This window comes from Leptonychotes weddellii, chromosome 4 (genome assembly GCF_054177405.1).
Source record: "Leptonychotes weddellii isolate Sample4059 chromosome 4, ASM5417740v2, whole genome shotgun sequence".
Taxonomy (NCBI): domain Eukaryota; kingdom Metazoa; phylum Chordata; class Mammalia; order Carnivora; family Phocidae; genus Leptonychotes; species Leptonychotes weddellii.
This window is the reverse complement of record NC_138372.1, coordinates 33,355,998-33,374,845: the sequence shown is the minus strand read 5'-3', so window position 1 is coordinate 33,374,845 and position 18,848 is coordinate 33,355,998. Positions and strand designations below refer to the sequence as shown.

Sequence of the window (18,848 nt, the reverse complement as noted above, 5' to 3'; positions counted from 1 at the left end):
ACCCCCAGAACTATCTCTTTCCTTTACTGTGCTTTATTTTTTTCCATAGGACCTATTACCATTTGATATATCTAGTTGTTTGTTGTTATGTTTTATCATAAACTAAGTCTGGCTTGTTCATTCCTATGTGCACCGTACCTCATACAGTTCCTGGCACATAGTAGATATTCAAAATAAAGTTTTTTGGGTTTTGTTTTGTTTTAGAGTGGGGAGGGGCAGAGGGAGAGGGAGAGAGAATCTTAACCAGGCTCCATGCTCAGCGTGGAGCCGGATGCGGGGCTCAGTCTCACCACCCTGAGATCATGACCTGAGCTGAAATCAAGTCAGATGCTTTACCAACTGAGCTGCCTAGGCACCCCAAATAAAGTTTTTTTGAATGAATGAGTGCCTTTTAACTTTTCTGTAGCAGAGAGACCAGCTTGCATTTATTGTGAGTATATGTATGGGTGTACCTACCTATAGTAACTACATGTGATTAGGTGGTTCTTCTAATGTACATTTTATAGGAATAGTTCTTCATTCATCTAAATACTGACTTTCTATAAGCATTATTAAATCATTCCATATATACAAAGCTATTGTGTTTGACCTTTCACAAATCCCGATGCCTCATTTATCATGTGTAAATAGCATGGCATAAAGAGATGTGGAGATGTACTTTTCCCCCCATTAAGTCTGCATGCTGTTATAAGAAGAGTTGAATGGGAATGCTGCAGTGTTTTGCTATGATAGAATGAATCAACCTGCTGTGGTTTGATTATACTATGTGGGACTTGGAAAACACTGTCATTTTAAGCTTTGGGTATAAATTATCTTTAAGGGACCATTGTATATGACTCAGTAAACAAAAGTGGTCTAAACTATTTAAGCATCAAATTACCTCATTCTAATATAAATGGCTCTTCAAAAGCTATGCTTTATAAAACAGTTGAATGACAGTTGAATCATTTACTTATTGTGATGGTCTAAATAAATAGTCATTTCCAGAATTATAAGCAAATATAAAAGACAAAATAATGTAAGGTGCTAGATTAATTACTCAGTCATAAATCATTCATGTTTATGCATTCACAATAAAACCTTGAGGGTGTTGGTGATTATGTGTGACACATGTTTATCATCCCCCTTCATACAGAGATGGTCTGCTTCTCCTCACAGACACACAACCTCGTATCTTTAGGTCCCAAAGAGATTGTCTCTCTTCTTCCTGAAAAAATATAAATAGAATTTAAATTAGAAAATTCATTCAGAAAATAAACAAAAGATATAATTTACTTCTGTTTTAGTTATTTTTCTTAAGTGACTATTTTTGTTAAATTTGTTGATACTGACTGCTGGTTAGGTATATTTGCCTTTAGTAACCAAGATATTTTATAGACAAATGAAATAGTTGTAAAAATAATAAGATATTGTATATACTTTTACATAATTAATACATGCCTTTTCACCTGTTCCAATCTGATTAACCTAGTAAAACTTATTACGAGACACTATACTTTTTTATCTCCATATGAAAGTAGTACTTTGATAGAATTTGGGGGAAGAAAATCTACAGTTGCTGTCTTGTTCACAGGAAGGGAGGCAATAATAAGTTAATAAAGATCTATCATCGAGATGGTAAATACGGCTTTTCTGATCCTCTGACATTTAATTCTGTGGTGGAGCTCATTAACCACTATCATCATGAATCTCTTGCTCAGTACAATCCCAAACTTGATGTGAAGCTAATGTACCCAGTGTCCAGATACCAACAGGTATGATTATAGAAGTTTCTTTTTTTTTTTTAAGATTATTTATTTATTTATTTGAGAGAGAGAGAGAATTAGCAGGGGGGGTGGAGCAGAGGGAGAGGGAGAAGCAGACTCCCCACTGAGCAGGGAGCCCGATGTGGGGTTCGATCCCAGGACCCCAAGATCATGACCTGAGCCAAAGTCAGATGCTTAACCAACTGAGCCACCCTCATGCCCCTATAGAAGTTCTTGATAGCTATTCAACAAGTCATTTTTAACATCGTTTCATTTTAATTTACCAGGCTTATCAGTTAAAAAAAAAATCTAGTCATTTTAAATTTCCTACTTAAGATTTAAGATATTTTTGGAGCTTATTTTGTGACTACTAGTCCTTAACAGCTTGTTGCATGTACTTATTAACTTTATATAAAAATACTTCTGTTTCTGTTTCCTATTTATACTTCATTTCTTAATTTTTCAAGTATTAATTATTTTGATGTGATCTAAAGGCTGAGTGTTAACAAAAGGATTTAGTGCTTTTGCATGCTTACTATTAATACAGTGGCTTAAACTTACAGTAGAAATGCAATTTAAAAATAAATAGATGTGGAAAAATTCATGTGTCAGAATTGTTAACATTCTTTATTTCTTTTGTTTAACTGTACAGGATCAGTTGGTAAAAGAAGACAACATTGATGCAGTTGGTAAAAAACTGCAAGAGTACCACTCTCAGTATCAGGAAAAGAGTAAAGAGTATGACAGGCTATATGAGGAATATACCAGAACATCCCAGGTTAGTAAATATTTGTTGTTTAGGCCAGTAAGTATGCAATGCTACAGTTACATCAGATTTTCTATAATTCACCTGACAGTCCTTAACTGTCTTAATATCTTGAACAACCTTTTTGAGACTGTGATGATACAAATTCTTCTCCCATTCATAAATCACTTTTTTATTGGCTAAGGTATAATTTTTTTCAGTTAGTATTAACTAGGATAAGGTTTGACTGCAAATGACAAAAAATAACAATAGCAAAGGCTTCAGATAGAAATTTTTCTTTCATGTATAGGCGCAGTACCAGGGATATTGTGTCAACTACACAGTCATTAGGGCTTAGGGTTCTTTTTTGATGCTTTGCTATCTGTAGAAGTTGGCTTACTCCAGTATCAGCCATCACAACAATATTCTAGCAAACAAGATAGAAGAATAAAAAGGAAAGTTTCCTTTTTTTTTTTTTTGAAAGTTTCCTGTTTTTAAGGCTACTTCCTAGAAGAAGTACACACTGCATCTACTTTCATCCCCCTGGTAAGACATGGCTGCAGATTACAACTAGGGGCAGGGAGGCTAAGAAAGCTAATTTTTATTTGGTCAGGTATACTCAACTAACATTTGAGAGTTTACTGAAGAAGAAGGAATTAATGGGAATTATGAGACCACTAGTAGTCTTAACCACAGTTTTTAGATCATAAATCTTTTTTTTTTTTTTTTAAGATTTTATTTATTTATTTGACAGAGAGAGACACAGCGAGAGAGGGAACACAAGCAGGGGGAGTGGGAGAGGGAGAGCAGGCTTCCCGCCGAGCAGGGAGCCCGATGCGGGGCTTGATCCCAGGACCCCGGGATCATGACCTGAGCCGAAGGCAGATGCTTAACGACTGAGCCACCCAGGCGCCCCCATAAATCTTTTTTTTTAAAGATTTTATTTATTAGAGAGAGAGAGAGAGAGCAAGTACAAGCAGGGGGAGGGGCAGAGAGAGAGGGAGAAGCAGACTCCCCTGCTGAGGAGGGAGCCCAATGTGAGGCTTGATCCCAGGACCCTGGGATTATGATCTGAGCTGAAGGCAGACGCTTAACCAACGCCAGCCAGGTACCCCAAGATCGTAAATCTTAATAATCAATAATATTTCTTTTATCATATGTATGCGATAGAACAAAATTCTGAAGAATACTCTAGTTCTCTTCCTAGAACTTGTTTTCTTAGTTCTTTTCCTAGAACTACTTTTTTATTTTTATTTATTTATTTATTTATTTTTTTTTTTAAAAGATTTTATTTATTTATTTGACAGAGAGACACAGCGAGAGAGGGAACACAAGCAGGGGGAGTGGGAGAGGGAGAAGCAGGCTCCCTGCAGAGCAGGGAGCCTGATGTGGGACTTGATCCCAGGACCCTGGGATCATGACCTGAGCTGAAGGCAGTCGCTTAACCGACTGAGCCACCCAGGCGCCCTAGAACTACTTTTTTAAAAAAATATATTTTATTTATTTGAGAGAGAGTGAGCCCAAGAAGGGGGAGGGGCAGAGAGAGACGCAGACTCCCCGCTGAGCAGGGAGCCCTTGGGCTAGATCCCAGGACTCAGGGATCATGACCTGAGCCAAAGGCAGACACTTAACCAACTGAGCCACACAGGCACCCTTCCTAGAACTACTCTGATTCTTTTCTAGTTACACTTGAATTGGTTTAATTTGCCCTGAGTCATTACCTAATATATAAAAGGTGCTGGGAATTTTTATGAAGGTGCAGGTCTTCAGGGAAGTTTATCCATTGCAATATTTGGGTCAGTAGTGGCCTAAAAAAATATGTCTAACTGGGTTTCTTATCCACATTCTTTTGATTATTTATTTATTTTAGGATTGTTTTTTTATTTTGGAGAGAGATTATTTATTTATTTTAGAGAGAGAGAAAGTGAGTGAGGGTCCACATGCTCAGGGTGAGTGGCGGGGGGGTGAGGGGGAGTGAGGAGAAGAGGAAGAGGGACAAGCAGATTCTGTGCTCAGCCATTGCAGGGCTCAGTCTCACCAGCCTGAGATCATGACCTGAGCTGAAATCAAGAGTCACATGCTTAACCGACTGAGCCACCTGGGCTCCCCTTTTTTGCATATTCTTTTGAAACACGGGTTATTACTTTGAACATCAAATAACTTATAGAAGCATTAGTCTGTGTTGATTAGTCCATGTTATGGTAGCATTAGTCCATTCTACGAAATTCATATTGAATTCTCAGTGCCATAATAACTTGGCTGAATCCTTTATTGGACATAAGAGTAATGGATTTTTTCTAGTGTTTGTTTTCTGTTGTTTGTTATTATTACTGCTTTTTATTATTTCCTTTTTTTTTGCTTTCAATTTATTTTTATTTTTATTTTTTTTAAAGATTTTATTTATTTATTTGACAGAGGGAGACACAGCGAGAGAGGGAACACAAGCAGGGGGAGTGGGAGAGGGAGAAGCAGGCTTCCTGCGGAGCAGGGAGCCCGAGGCAGGGCTCGATCCCCGGACCCTGGGATCGTGACCTGAGCTGAAGGCAGATGCTTAATGACTGAGCCACCCAGGCACCCCTGCTTTCAATTTAATTTGCTTTTCTTTTACTACCTTAAGGTGAAAATTTTGTTCATTGGCTTTAAAACTTTCTTATTTTCTAAAATAAGCATTTAAAGCTATAAATTTTCTTCTAAGCACTGCTATAGGTACATCCTACAAATTTTGTTATACTATTATTTTCCTAATTCAGTTTTAAATATTTTCTAATTGCTCTTGTGATTTCTTCTTTGACCATATGTTCTTTAATTTCTAAATATTTGGGGCTTCTCTGGATACTATGTTATTTCTAGTTTAATTTTTTTGTAGTCAGTGAACATAATTCATTAAGGTTGCCATCATTTGAAATTTATTGACTTATGACCTAGTACATGCCTTATCTTAGTTAACTTGCACACTGACAAAGACTAATAATGTTGGTATAGTGCTCTTTCAGTTGTTAGTATAGTCCTCTATAAATATCAATTAGGTCAAAGTGATTTATGGTGTCATTCAGATATTCTATATCTTTACTGATTTTTTTTTTTTTACTAGTACTGTCAGTTAATTAGGAGTCTTAAAGTCTCTAGTTACCATTGTAGATTTGTCTATTTCTCTTTTTAGTTCTGTTAGCTTTTGCTTTATATGTATTGTAATTCTATTAAGAGCTTACACATTAATAGTAAATTTACTCCTTTATAATATGAAATATTCCTCAGAGCGCCTGGGTGGCTCAATTGGTTGAGCGCTGGACTCTTGATTTCAGCTCAGGTCATGATCTCAGAGTCGTGGGATCGAGCCCCTCCTCCTCCACACTGAGTTGGCTTGAGATTCTGTCTCTCCCTCTCACTCTGCCCCTCACTCCTCTCTCACACACGTTCTCTCTCTTTCTCTCAAATAAATAAATAAATCTTTTTAAAAAATAGGAAATAGTCTTCTTTATATCTGGTAATCTTCCTGGTCTTGAAGTCTACTTTTTCTAATATATCCCCATCAGCTTTTATACAATTATTATTTGCATGATATATTTTTTTCTGTCCTTTTACTTATTTTCTGTCCTTTTACTTTCAATGTATTTGTGCCTTTATAGTTAAAGTGCATTTCTTTTTTTTTTTTAACATTTTTTTTTTTTAAAGATTTTATTTATTTATTTGACAGAGAGAGACATAGCGAGAGAGGGAACACAAGTAGGGGGAGTAGGAGAGGGAGAAGCAGGCTTCCCGCGGAGCAGGGAGCCCGATGCGGGGCTCGATCCCAGGACCCTGGGATCACGACCTGAGCCGAAGGCAGACGCTTAATGACTGAGCCACCCAGGCGCCCCATAAAGTGCATTTCTTGTAGATAATAATATATAGTTGGGTCTGGCTTTTTAAACAATCCAGCCTAACAATCTCTGCCTTTTAACTGGAGTGTGTAATCTATTTGTATGTCTTGTAATTATTGATATGGTTGGGTTTATATTTACTTTTTTGCTATTTGTTTTCTTTTTGCTCCATCTGTTTTTGTTCCTCAGCAACTTTTTCATGGTTGTCTTTTGCGTCAAATGTTTTTTAGTATTCCGTTTTGATTCCTCATCTGGCCTTTTAGTTATGTCTGTCTCCTTTTTTGTTTTCCTATAGGAAGTTGCTCTAAAGATTACAACATGCATTCTTTCCAATTTTAGTATATGTGCTGCCAAAGTGAGCACACAACATGCATTCTTAATCACAGTTACTTAAGTTCATACTGTACCATGTAGCATGTGAACATAATAACTGTGCTATTATATAATTCTATTTCCATCTCTTATTACTGTCATGTATTTTATATCTACATGTTAACTCCATAATTTATTGTTATAATATTTGCCTATTCTAGGTACTTTATATAAATGGAATCATACAATATTTGTCCTTTGGTTACTTCACTAATTATAATGTTTTCAAGGAAAATCCATGTTGTAGCATATATCAAAGTATCATTTTTTATGGCTGAATAATATTGCATTGTATGTGTATGTGACATTTTGTTTATCCATTCATTTATTGATGGACATTTGGGTCCAGTTTCTGGCTATTGTGAATTATACTGCTTATGAACATTGGTGTACAAATAACTGTTCAAGTTTCTGCTTTCATTTCTTTTAGATATATACCTAGGAGTGGAATTGCTGGATCATATAGCAGTTCTATATTTAACCTTTTGAGAAACTGCCAAACTTTTCCATACTGGCAAAACTATTTTACATTCCTACCAGCAATGCATAAAGATTCCAGGTTTTCCACATTCTCTCTAAGACTTGTTATTTTTTGTGTTTTTACTTCAATTTTTTATAGCCAGCCTAGTAGTCATGAAGTGATACTGTTTTTGTTATTGTTGAGTTTTTTAGGTTTTTTTTTTTTAAATCCCTTATCAGATACATGATTTTCAGATATTTTTCCCATTTTGTAGGTTGTCTTTTTGCTTTATTGATATCCTTTGACATGCAAATGTTCTTAATTTTTATGAAGTCCAATTTGTTTTTTCTTTTGTTGCATATGCTTTTGGTATCATATTCATGAAGTTGTTCCAAATCCAGTGTCATAAGGATATTTTCCAATGTTTCTTCTAGGAGTTTTTTGTTTTTAGTCTTAAATTTGGATCTTTGATCCATTTGGGTTAACTTTTACATATGGTGTGTTAAGGTTCCAGCTTTATTTTTTACATGTGAAAATACATTTTCCCTGCACTGTGGTCCCAACACCATTTCTCCATTGAATGATCTAGGGATATTTGCTGAAGTGAGACATTGATCATAAGTGTGAGGGTTTATTTTGGGGCTTTCTATTGTATTCCATTGGTCTATATGTCTATCCTTATGTCAGTACCATATTTTGATTACCATAGCTTCTTAATATTGAAACCAGGAAGTGTGAGTGTTCCAAGTTTGTTCTTTTTCAAGATTGTTTCGGCTATTCTGGGTCCCTTTCAATTCCATATGAATTTGAGGTTCAGTTTTTCTATTTCTGTAAAAAATGTGGTTGGGATTTTGATAGCGATTGCATTGAAACTATATATCACTTTGGGTAGTATTATCATCTTAACAATATTAAGTCTTCCAATCCATGAACAAGGATGTCTTTCCATTTATTTATGTCTTCTTTAATTTCTTTCAGCATTTTTTTGTAGTTTCCAGTATATGAGTTTCTTACCTCCTTGGTTAGATGTATTCCTAAATATTTTATTCTTTTTAATGTTGTTGTAAATGGAATTATTTCTTTAGTTTCTCTTTCAGATTATTCATTGCTAGTGTATAGAATACAGTTGATTTTGTGTATTGATTTTGCATTCTGCAACTTTGCTGAATTTATTAGCTCTTATAGTTTTTGGTGGATTCTTTAGGGTTTTGTACCTATAAGATCATATCATTTGAGATAGTTTCACTTCTTCCACTGCAATTTGGATGTCTTGTAATTGCTTTTCGTTGCCTAATTGCTCTGGCTAGAACTTCAGGTATTTTGTTGAATTAAAGTGGATATCATTGTCTTGTTCATGATCTTAGGTGGAAAGCTCTCCCATTTCGCCATTGAGTATGATGTTAACCTTGTGTTTTTCATATATGGCAATATTAGTTTTCTATGTCTGCTGTAACAAAGAATGACAAACTGGATGGCCTAAGACAACAGAAATTTATCATCTCACTGTTCTGGGGGCTCTAAGTCCAAAATCAAGTTGTTGGTGGGGCCCTTCTCTTTGTGGAGGCTCTGGGGAAGAACCTTCATTGTTTTTCTTAGCTTCTGGTGGTTGCTGGCAGTCCTTGGCATTCTTTGGCATCACTCCAATTAATGCCTTCATTATCAATGATATTCTCCCTCTGTGTCTCTCTTTTCCCTTTTTATAAGGATATTAACTAATCATTGGATTAGGACCCATCCTAATCCAATGTGATCTCATCTTAATTCACAGAAGACCCTATTTCCTAATAAGGTCACATTCTAAGGTCCTGAGGATTAGGACTGATCATATCTTATGTGGGAACACAATTCAATCTATAACAATGGCCTTTATCATGTTGAAGTTTCCATTTCTAGTTTATTGTTTTTATCATGCAAGGGTATTAGATTTTGTCAGATACTTAGTCTGCATCAGTTAAGATGATCTGATCATGTGGGTTTTTTCCTTCAATATATTAATGTTGTGTACTGACTGATTTTTGTATGTTGAATCACCCTTGCATTCCTGGGATAAATTCCACGTGGTAATGGTGTATAGTTACAGTACTTTTAATATGCTTTTTAATATTTGCTAGTATTTAGTTGAGGATTTTGCATCTATATTCAAATGGGATGTCATTCTATAGTTTTCTTTTCTTGTAGTCTCTTGATCCAGTGTCAGTATCAGAGTAATGATGGCCTCATAGAATGAGTTAGAAAGTGTTCCCTCTTCCCTCCTCTTCTAGTTTTTGGAAGTGTGAGAAGGATTGGTGTTAATTCTTTTTTTTTTTTTTAAGATTTTATTTATTATTTGAGAAAGAGAGTGCACAAGAGGGGGTAGGGTCAGAGGGAGAAGCAGATTCCCCACTGAGCAGGGAGCCCAATGCAGGACTTGATCCTGGGACTCTAGGATCATGACCTGAGCCGAAGGCAGTCGCTTAACCTACTGAGCCACCCAGGTACCCCTTAATTCTTTTTTAAATGTTCGGTAACTTCACTAGTGAATCTATCTGGTCCTGGGCTTTTCTTTGTTGGGAAGTTTTTATTTTTTTTTTAAGAGATAATTTTTTTAAAGATTTTTATTTATTTATTTGACAGAGAGAGAAAGATAGCAAGAGTGGGAACACAAGCAAGGGGAGTGGCAGAGGGAGAAGCAGGCCTCCTGCCGAGCAGGGAGCCTGATGCGGGGCCGATCCCAGGACCCTGGGATCGTGACCTGAGCCGAAGGCAGACGCTCAACAACTGAGCCACCCAGGCGCCCCTGTTGGGAAGTTTTTGATTACTATTTCAATCTCCCTATGGGGTTAGAGGTCTGACTGTCTGTCTGTCTGTCTGCTTTTGTAGTCTCCATGCCCAGTGTGGAGCCCAATTCGGGGCTTGAACACATGACCCGGAGAGAAGACCTGAGCTGAAATCAAGAGTCTGACGCTTAGGGGCACCTGGGTGGCTCAGTCAGTTAAACACCTGATTCTTGATTTTGGCTCAGGCCATGATCTCTGGGTTGTGAGACTGAGCCCCGTGTCAAGCTCCACACTGGATGTGGAGCTTGCTTAAGATTCTTTCTGTCTCTCTTCCTCTGCCCCAACCCCGCTCTCTCTCAAAAAAAAAAGTTAGACACTTAACCAACTGAGCCACCCAGGCACCCCAGTGTAGGTCTATTTAGATTTTCTGTTTCTTTTTAAGTCAGTTTTGGTAATTATGTGCTTCTAGGAATTTGTCCATTTCATTTAGGTTATCCAATTTATTGGCATACAGTTTTTTATAGCATTCTCTTACAATATAAATTTCTGAAAAGTGGCTAGTATTCTCCCTTTAAACTTAGAATTTAGTAATTTGAGTCTTTTTTTTCTTAGTCTAACTAAAGGTTTTTCAATTTTGTTATCTTGTTAACTAATTTTTAGGGGCGCCTGGGTGGCTCAGTCAGTTAGGTGTCTGCCTTTGGCTCAGGTCGTGATCCCAGGGTCCTGGGATTGAGTCCCATATCTGGTTCCCTGCTCAGTGGGGAACCTACTTTTCCCTCTCCCACTCCCCCTACTTGTGCTCTCGCTCTCTCTCTCTCTCATCAAATAAATAAATAAGACTTTATCTATAAAAATATAATAATTTAAAAAAATAAAAAATTTTTTAAAAAGAACCAATTTTTAGTTTTGTCAATTTTTCTCTATTTTTCTGTTTTCTATTTCATTTATCTCTCTAATCTTTATTATTTCCTCCTGCTAGCTTTGAGTTTAGTTTGCTCTTCTTTTTCTAGTTTCTTAAGGTATACAATTAGATTATTGATGTGAGATTTTTTCTTTTTTTAAAATGTAGGTATTGACAGGGGCACCTGGATGGCTCAGTCAGTTAAGCATCCGAGTCTCGGTTTTGGCTAAGATCATGATCTCTGGGTCATGGGATCAAGCCCCGCCTCAGGCTCCACGCTCAGTGGAAAGTCTGCTTGGGATTCTTCTCTCCCTCTGCTCATGTGTGTGCTCTCTCTCTCTCCCTCTCTAAAATAAATAAAATCTTGGGGCGCCTGGGTGGCTCAGTCGTTAAGCATCTGCCTTCGGCTCAGGTCATGATCCCAGGGTCCTGGGATCAAGCCCCACATCAGGCTCCCTGCTCAGTGGGAAGCCTGCTTCTCCCTCTCCCACTCCCCCTGCTAGTGTTCCTGCTTTTGCTATGTCTCTTTCTGTCAAATAAATAAATAAAATATTAAAATAAAATAAAATCTTAAAAAAAAAAGCAGGTATTGACAGCTATAAATTTTCCTTGAGCACTGCTTTTGCTGTATCCCATAAGTTCAGTATGCTGTGTTTATTTCTTAATTATCTCAAGGTATTTTCTAATTTCTCTTCTCATTTCTTCTTTGATCCATTGATTAAGAACATGTTGATTTCCACATATCTGTGGGTTTCCCAGAATACCTGAGAAGAATGAGTATTCTTTGCATCTGAAGCAAGTCTCTTGTAGACAGCATATGGGTAGATCATGGGTTGTTTTTAATTTTTTTTTTTTTTTAAGTAGGCTCCACGCGCAGCGTGGAGCCCAACATGGGACTTGAACTCACGACCCCAAGATCAAGACCTGAGCTGAGATCAAGAGTCAGACGCTTAACCGACTGAGCCACCCAGACAACCCGGGTTGTTTATAATTTTTAATCCATCTGCAGTCTCTGCCTTTTAGTTGGAGAGTTTAATCCATTTACATTTAAAATAATTACTGATTACTGGTAAGGAAGGACTGACTTCTGGCATTTAGTTATTAGTTTTCTATATGTCTTATGTGTCTTTTGCACTTCAGTTCTACCAGTACTGGATTTTTTTAGTATTTAATTGATTTTTTTGTAGTGTACCTTTTTTTCGATGCCCCACTTCTTTCCTTTTCTTTATTTTTTGAAGTTTTTCTTAGGAGATACCTTCGAGATTATAATTAACATGTAACTGCACAACAATCTAGTTTTAATTACAACTTATTACTCATATTTGCAGTGGTATATAAATACTTTGCTCCTATACATAATTGTTCTTCTTTATATTGTTATTGTCATTGATTACATTTTCATATATTGTATGCCCATTAACATAGATTAATAATCATTGTTTTATGCATTTGTCCTTTAAATCTTATAGAAAAAAAGAGTCAAACCAAAAGTACAGTACTACTTGACTTTATATTTATTTATGCAGTTAGCTTTACCAGTGTTCTTTATTTCTTCATGTGGCTTTGAGTAACTGTCTAGTGTCCTTTAATTTCAGCCTGAAAGTCTTTAGCATTTCTTGTAGAGCAGATCTAGTGGTAACAAACTCCCTCAACTTTTGTTTATCTGGGAATATCTTTATTTCTTCTTCATTTTTGAAGGATGGTACTACTTGGATATAGAATTCTTGATTGACAGCCTTTGTCTTTTAAGACTTTAAATATACCATTCCACTGCCTTCTGGCCTCCATGGTTTCTGATGGGAAACCAGCTATTAATTTGATTGAGGATCCTTTGTACATGACAAATTTCTTCTCTCTTGCTTCTTTCAAGATTCTCTCTTTGTCTTTTGATAATTTGAGTATAATGTAAAATACATGTTTCTTATATCTTTGTCCATAGTTTATAATTGTTACCTGTGGAAAGGTCAGCCATGAGCTATTCTAGTATTGCTGTAACTCATGGTTTCTTGTTTTGGCCCTAGTATTTATACTATTGATTTTCCAGCCCAAAGCCACTAATCTTATTTCCAAGCTAGTATCTGTGGTGGGCAGTGTTAAGATAGAGACTACACCTGGATCTTCAAGGTTGTGGGGCTCACTAGGGGATACTGCCCTATGAGGATTATCAATTAGGAATGAGATAGTACTAACTGGGAAAAGATGTGGGATTCCAGTGGCCAGAAATGCTCTAATGGTCTATTTTCTATGTGAGATGTTTAATTCCATTTTATTTTCAGGGTTTATTTTATTAGTTACTCAGAGTGATCTTAGTAACTTTTTCTTTCTACCTGATACTTGAGCTGTATCTCTGGTGTGCCTGTGTACATTTTTAAACACTGCTCTGTATTCCTTTAGCTCTTCCAGATGAATTATCTGTGATGAGGCCAGTGTTTGGGGTAGAATGGGGGAAAAGTCACTGATGCTTCTTCAGATTGAATCAACATAAATGGTCAACATCAGGGGATGGTGAAATGATAATACATATAATAGAATGTTATACAGCTATTAAAATAGGTTTCCAGAAATTATTTTAAAACTTTAATTTTTAAAAAGTACAAAAGTTATATAAATATTTATGTAAAATTCAGTATAAATTATTGCTGAATTCTATGTGAATTATTGCATACAAAGTAAAAACTCCCATTCCCTAGAGGTAACTGCTATGACTAAGTGCTTTTTAGGAATTCCTGATGACCTGAGAAATGCTTATGATGTAGTTTCAGGCAATGGAGACAGCATGTAGAAGTGTGTGAACAGAGTGATTTCATCTATGAGTATACCCACTAACCTGAAGGGAACACTTTATGAAAATATTCTGGGATGTTTGAGGTGATAGAATTAAGGGGATTTGGGAAAAATACAGTTACAAATAGAAAGGAGGAAATAATAGAAATAATAGTATGCACATTAATAACAATAATATATATAACACAATGACCTTTTTTTAAACAAAATGATACAAAATTATTCTATAACCATCAAAAAATGATGGCCTATATTTACTGATTTTGAGTAATTTCTTTTTTTTTAAAGATTTTTTTTTTTTTTTTTTTTAGAGAGCATGCATGAGCATGAGCAGGGGGAGGGACAGAGGGAGAGGGAGAATCCCAAGCAGACCCCACACTGAGCAAAGCCAGATATGGGGCTCAATCTCATGACCCTGAGATCATGACCTGAGCTGAAACCAAGAGCCGGACGCTCAACTGACTGCGCCACCCAGGTGCCCCCTGATTTTGAGTAATTTCTAAGAACATTACACAAAAAAAAACAAGGTAGGGAAAAATATATGTGGCATACTGTCATCTGTGGTTAAAATATGACTAGACTTAAGGTATTCAATAAATGTTTTTGGATGTTTAATCCCCCCCTTTTTTTTTTCACCTGATTCTCTCTCTCTTCTCACACACACACACACACACACACACACTCTCTCTCTCTCTCTCTCTCTCTCAGATATAGCTGGGGTTGCCATTATCTCCATCTTATAGATGGGAACTTAAAGCATAGAAAGACTCTCTTAAGGGACTTAACCAATTTTTAGCATAATCAGGATTAGAATATAAATCTCCTAAATTCCAATTTAGTTCATTTGTAGTATCCAGGTGTGATACTGTGCTTGACTTTAGAAACACAGAGGGAGAGAAGAGACTATTCCACAAAAGGTTGAAGTACTCTGACAACATTTGTCAGACACAATGTGCATTTGCCAAAATGGCATACTTTAATCCCTTTTCTCTGCATCAAACAAAGCAATGGTGGAGTACTGTATTCCTGTGCGCATATTTATTTAAAGGGCAACATACAACACTATGTTTAATCTTACAAAGACTATTGAGTAAAAGATGCGAAAGAATACATATACTATGAGTCTACTCATAGAAGGTACAAAACCAGGCAAATGTTAATTTTTTTTTTATTTTGGATGGGTATATAAAGTGGTAAAATCATGAAGAATAACAAGGAAATGATCATCATAAAGGGCATGGTAGTGTTATCACCAAGGTGGAGGAGGTGGAGTGGGAAGAAGCAGGGAGTTACGATCCAGAAAGGACACACAAGGAATTTCTGGGGTTGCTAGTAGTGGAAGTTCATTTTATAATAATTTGTTCAACTGTGTATTTGTTTTATGCACTTATTATATCTCACACTAAAAACATGGCTCTATGCAGAAACAATATGATTATTTCTATAGATCAGAGGTAGAACAGAAAACCATAATAACAACTATAAATGGAACTTCCAGATCTAGAAATAAGTAGAGACAACTGGGAATTTGACCTCCCTGGTAGTTCTTTCTTGGACTTCTTTGCTGATTTCTCCTCTTTGACATTGATCCTCTTCTTTTTTCTGGTTACTTATTCACTCTGTTGATCTCAAACAGTCTCATGATTTTACATACCATCTATATGCTAGTAACTCCCAAACTTAACATCTCTGCTTCTTCTTCTTTTTTTTTTTTTTAATTTATTTATTTGACAGAGAGATAGAGAGCACAAGTAGGCAGAGTGGCAGGCAGAGAGAAAGGGAGAAGCAGGCTCTCTGCTGAGCAGGGAGCCCGATGCGGGGCTCGATCCCAGGACCCTGGGATCATGACCTGAGCTGAAGGCAGCCGCTCAACCGACTGAGCCACCCAGGCGCCCCTCTGCTTCTTCTAAGTTAATTCTAGACTCATATATATTCAACTACCTTTTCAACAGCTCCACTTGGATATTTAATAGGTATCTTAAATTTAACATGTAAAAACTGAATTCATGAACAAAATTGAACTCAAGGCTGTTCTACCCTTTGCCTTCCCCATCTCAGTTGAGAGCAATCATATCTGTCTTGCTCGGGTCAAAAGCCTTGAAGCCATCCAAGACTCTTTCTTTTACATCTTCCATCTAATCCATCAGGAATTCCTGTTTACTTTACCTTAGAATACAGCCAGAATGCGACCCCTTCTTGCCACATCCACTGCTACTACCTTGATTGAAGCCCACTATCATTTCTTGCTTTGATTTACCACAGAAACCTTCTAACAGATCTTCTTGCCCTTATCCGTGCTCCCCTTCCCCTGATCAATTCTCAGTAGAGTAGCTGGTAATACAGGTATCTCCTGCATTTTGCAAGTTCACATTACACCACTTGGCTTTTATGAAGGACCGACATTAGTACTTGTTTTCACTAACTGGAAGAAATCTGAAGACTTCTGCTTTTACAAAAAAGAGTGAAAAGTGACAATAACGTTCTGAGCTTGTTTTGCAGCGAGCTTTTAGAAGCAGTACACATCCTCGAGCAGTGAGAGTGGTGCCGTTCCTTCCCTGAGAACTGCATTCAGCCTCTCAGCATCAAGCCACCATAACTTTGAACTGTGTCTGTGAGCATCTGTACTTTATCTCCATTTACTTTGTGCATCCCTTAGCAAGATGTGTCCTAACATATCAGAAAAAAAGCCTAGGAGAAGTTATTTTTTGACTCTAGGAACACGAAAGATTTTTGCCACGTAAATTAATGGTAATTGCTTCTTTGCTTTATGCCATTTTGGCTTATGAAAATTTTAATAGGAACTGTGTACTTTGAGAATGCTGGGGAAACCTGTACTTATAAAACATAGGTAGGATCACAGTACTCCTTTGTTTAAGACATATCTCTGGTTCCATGGTTTACACATAGGAAAAGCCAGAGTGCTTTTTATAATGCCCAGTGTGATTGTGCCACTCTTCTTCTTTGACCTCATTTCTTCTCTCTTCCTCAGTATACTCCAACCACACTAGCCTCTTTGCTGTTCCTCGAATATACTAGGCCTGCTTCCTACCTTTGAGTGTTTGCACTGGCTGCTTCCTTGCCTGAAACACTCCCCCCACCCCATAGTCACCTAGCTGGCAGCTTGATTTAAAATTGCAACTCACATTTCAGTCTTCCTTTCCCACTCTACTTTTCTTTTTTCCGTAACAATTCTTATAGATTCTTAATAATTCTAACAAACTACGTGAATTACTTACTTATTGTGTCTATTATTTATTATCTGTATAACACCCTAAACTATAAGTTCTGGGAGGGCAGAAATATTTATCTAAGCTTGCTTACTTATATATCCCAAATGCTTCAAGTAATGCCTGGCATATAGTTTGCATTCACTTATTTTTTGAATGAATTTATACAAGATAATGAACCAAAAGCACTCCATCTTGGCGGGGCCCTGGAGTCAGCCTCATGGTCTGAACTAGAGTATAGGTGGGCACTAAACCTCCTGTGAAAAAGGCTAGAAAAAGTGGCCACTGATGCCTGCAGCTTAGGCTTGTATAGAACTGCATTTCTGTTTTCTTGTCAGGGCTAGAGAAAATGCTGCCCATATGCTCAGTAATACTGAGGATTTAACAGCAGCATATGAGTTCTGAGCAGCTGATGTGAGACTGGGTTCTGGACTTGGAATCCTTGGCTGGGGAGCCAGACATGGGAGTAGATGGAGGCAGCCAAAAAAGCCCCTGGGTCAAAGCTGGGAGAGGGCTAACTGTGTGAGAAATGAGAGCAAAACGTGAGATGGCTGAGCAGAGAAGAGCTGTGGAGGCTTAAAGCTTTGGGAGGTGGGGGGAAGAAAGGGAGGGATGCAGTGATTAGCAGTATAGGAGATGTGCTGGGATGGTGAGTGTTAAAGGGAAATTAAAGAATTTATTTCCTCTGTTTATAAGTATTTGTAAATGTTATAGACCTCCTCTGTTTTTTCTGTGAAATCTTAGATAAAATTTGGATTGCTTTGATGTAAGTGAATTCTTCCCAGAGAATGGAAAGACATTGTGTATCCTGAGTCATAGTTGGCACAGGGTAAGAATAGACTGCATGTGGGGATATTTGACATCTGGATTACATGTAATTAGGAGGAAGTGATAGGACTTAGTGATGGATTGGGATAACGGACAGGAATTTGGCAATGAGATCATTGGTGACCTTGGAAAGAGCAGTCTCTGTGGAATGGTAGGTACAAAAGCCAGAATAGAGTGAGCTGGAGTGTGAGAAAGACAGCCCATACAGACTGTTTGTTCAAGAAACTTAATTGACCGGAAGAGAATTTAGGGTTAAGGGATTATTTTTTCAAAGTGCTGTTACTAGAACTTGTTTGTATGCTGATGAGAAGGAATCATAAGAGGGGTTGGAGAAAAGAAAGGAGAGAAGGGGGTGTAGATACAGGTAGATTCATAGTTTTTGCGGTATATATAGGTATAGTGGCATTGTTTATGGGGCAGCTACTGCTTTGGCAATGCTGTAAAACACACCAGTGTTAGTAAAGTGTAGATTATTAGTGTCTTCTTTAAGGATACAGGGCCAGAGCTTCGTAGGTAATTTTTGACCCTCGGCAAGGGAGCCAAGGCTCTCCACTGTAATTTGAGAGTTGTAGAATTTGAAGCTATTTAGATGTGGGCATTCCAATAAGTTCACAGTACTATTTGAGATATGTAGGATATAATCTCATCCATATGGAGCAGCATAAGGTTCTTGTCTCCTCCATGAAGACTCTGTAAAGCAGTAAATAACTAATTCACCCTAACTTGATTGCTTCTACCATGACATGAAACAGAACTTTATTGGAGTTCAGAAATCAATTTCACCTATGTGTTCTAAAACTGCAGAGCAGGTTTCATGTTTTATTAATCTCTTTATCACCAGATTATACTTTCTGTACAGTGGATTCTCAGTAATCATTTGTTGAAATTAATCAATGCTAGATAGTTTTGAGGAATTATCCCATAAGCAGCAAAACTTTTAAAATTGTAAACATTCAGGATAGCAATTTTCTAGATGTTTATGCATCGTTCTTGACTTTCTAATATAAATTGAACAAAGTTTAACCCTCTGAAGATTTTGGGGAATCAGGGTTCAGATGCTAAAGTCTACAAATAACCTCAGAGCTCATCAAAATGTATAGGACTACTTATCCTAATATTGAATGGCTTAGCCTACTGGGCATTTGTTTTGTGAAGTTTTAGTTTTTCATT

General features: G+C 37.1%; 1 protein-coding gene across 1 annotated transcript in view; it reads left to right on the top strand.

Moving 5' to 3' along the window:
- Positions 1-18,848, top strand: part of PIK3R3 (phosphoinositide-3-kinase regulatory subunit 3) — a 102,840-nt gene that overhangs the window by 66,458 nt on the left and 17,534 nt on the right. The window contains exons 4-5 of the mRNA XM_006729018.3: positions 1,574-1,754; positions 2,398-2,523. Of these exons, the coding sequence (XP_006729081.1) occupies positions 1,574-1,754; positions 2,398-2,523 (307 nt within the window). The remainder of the gene's footprint in view (positions 1-1,573; positions 1,755-2,397; positions 2,524-18,848) is intronic.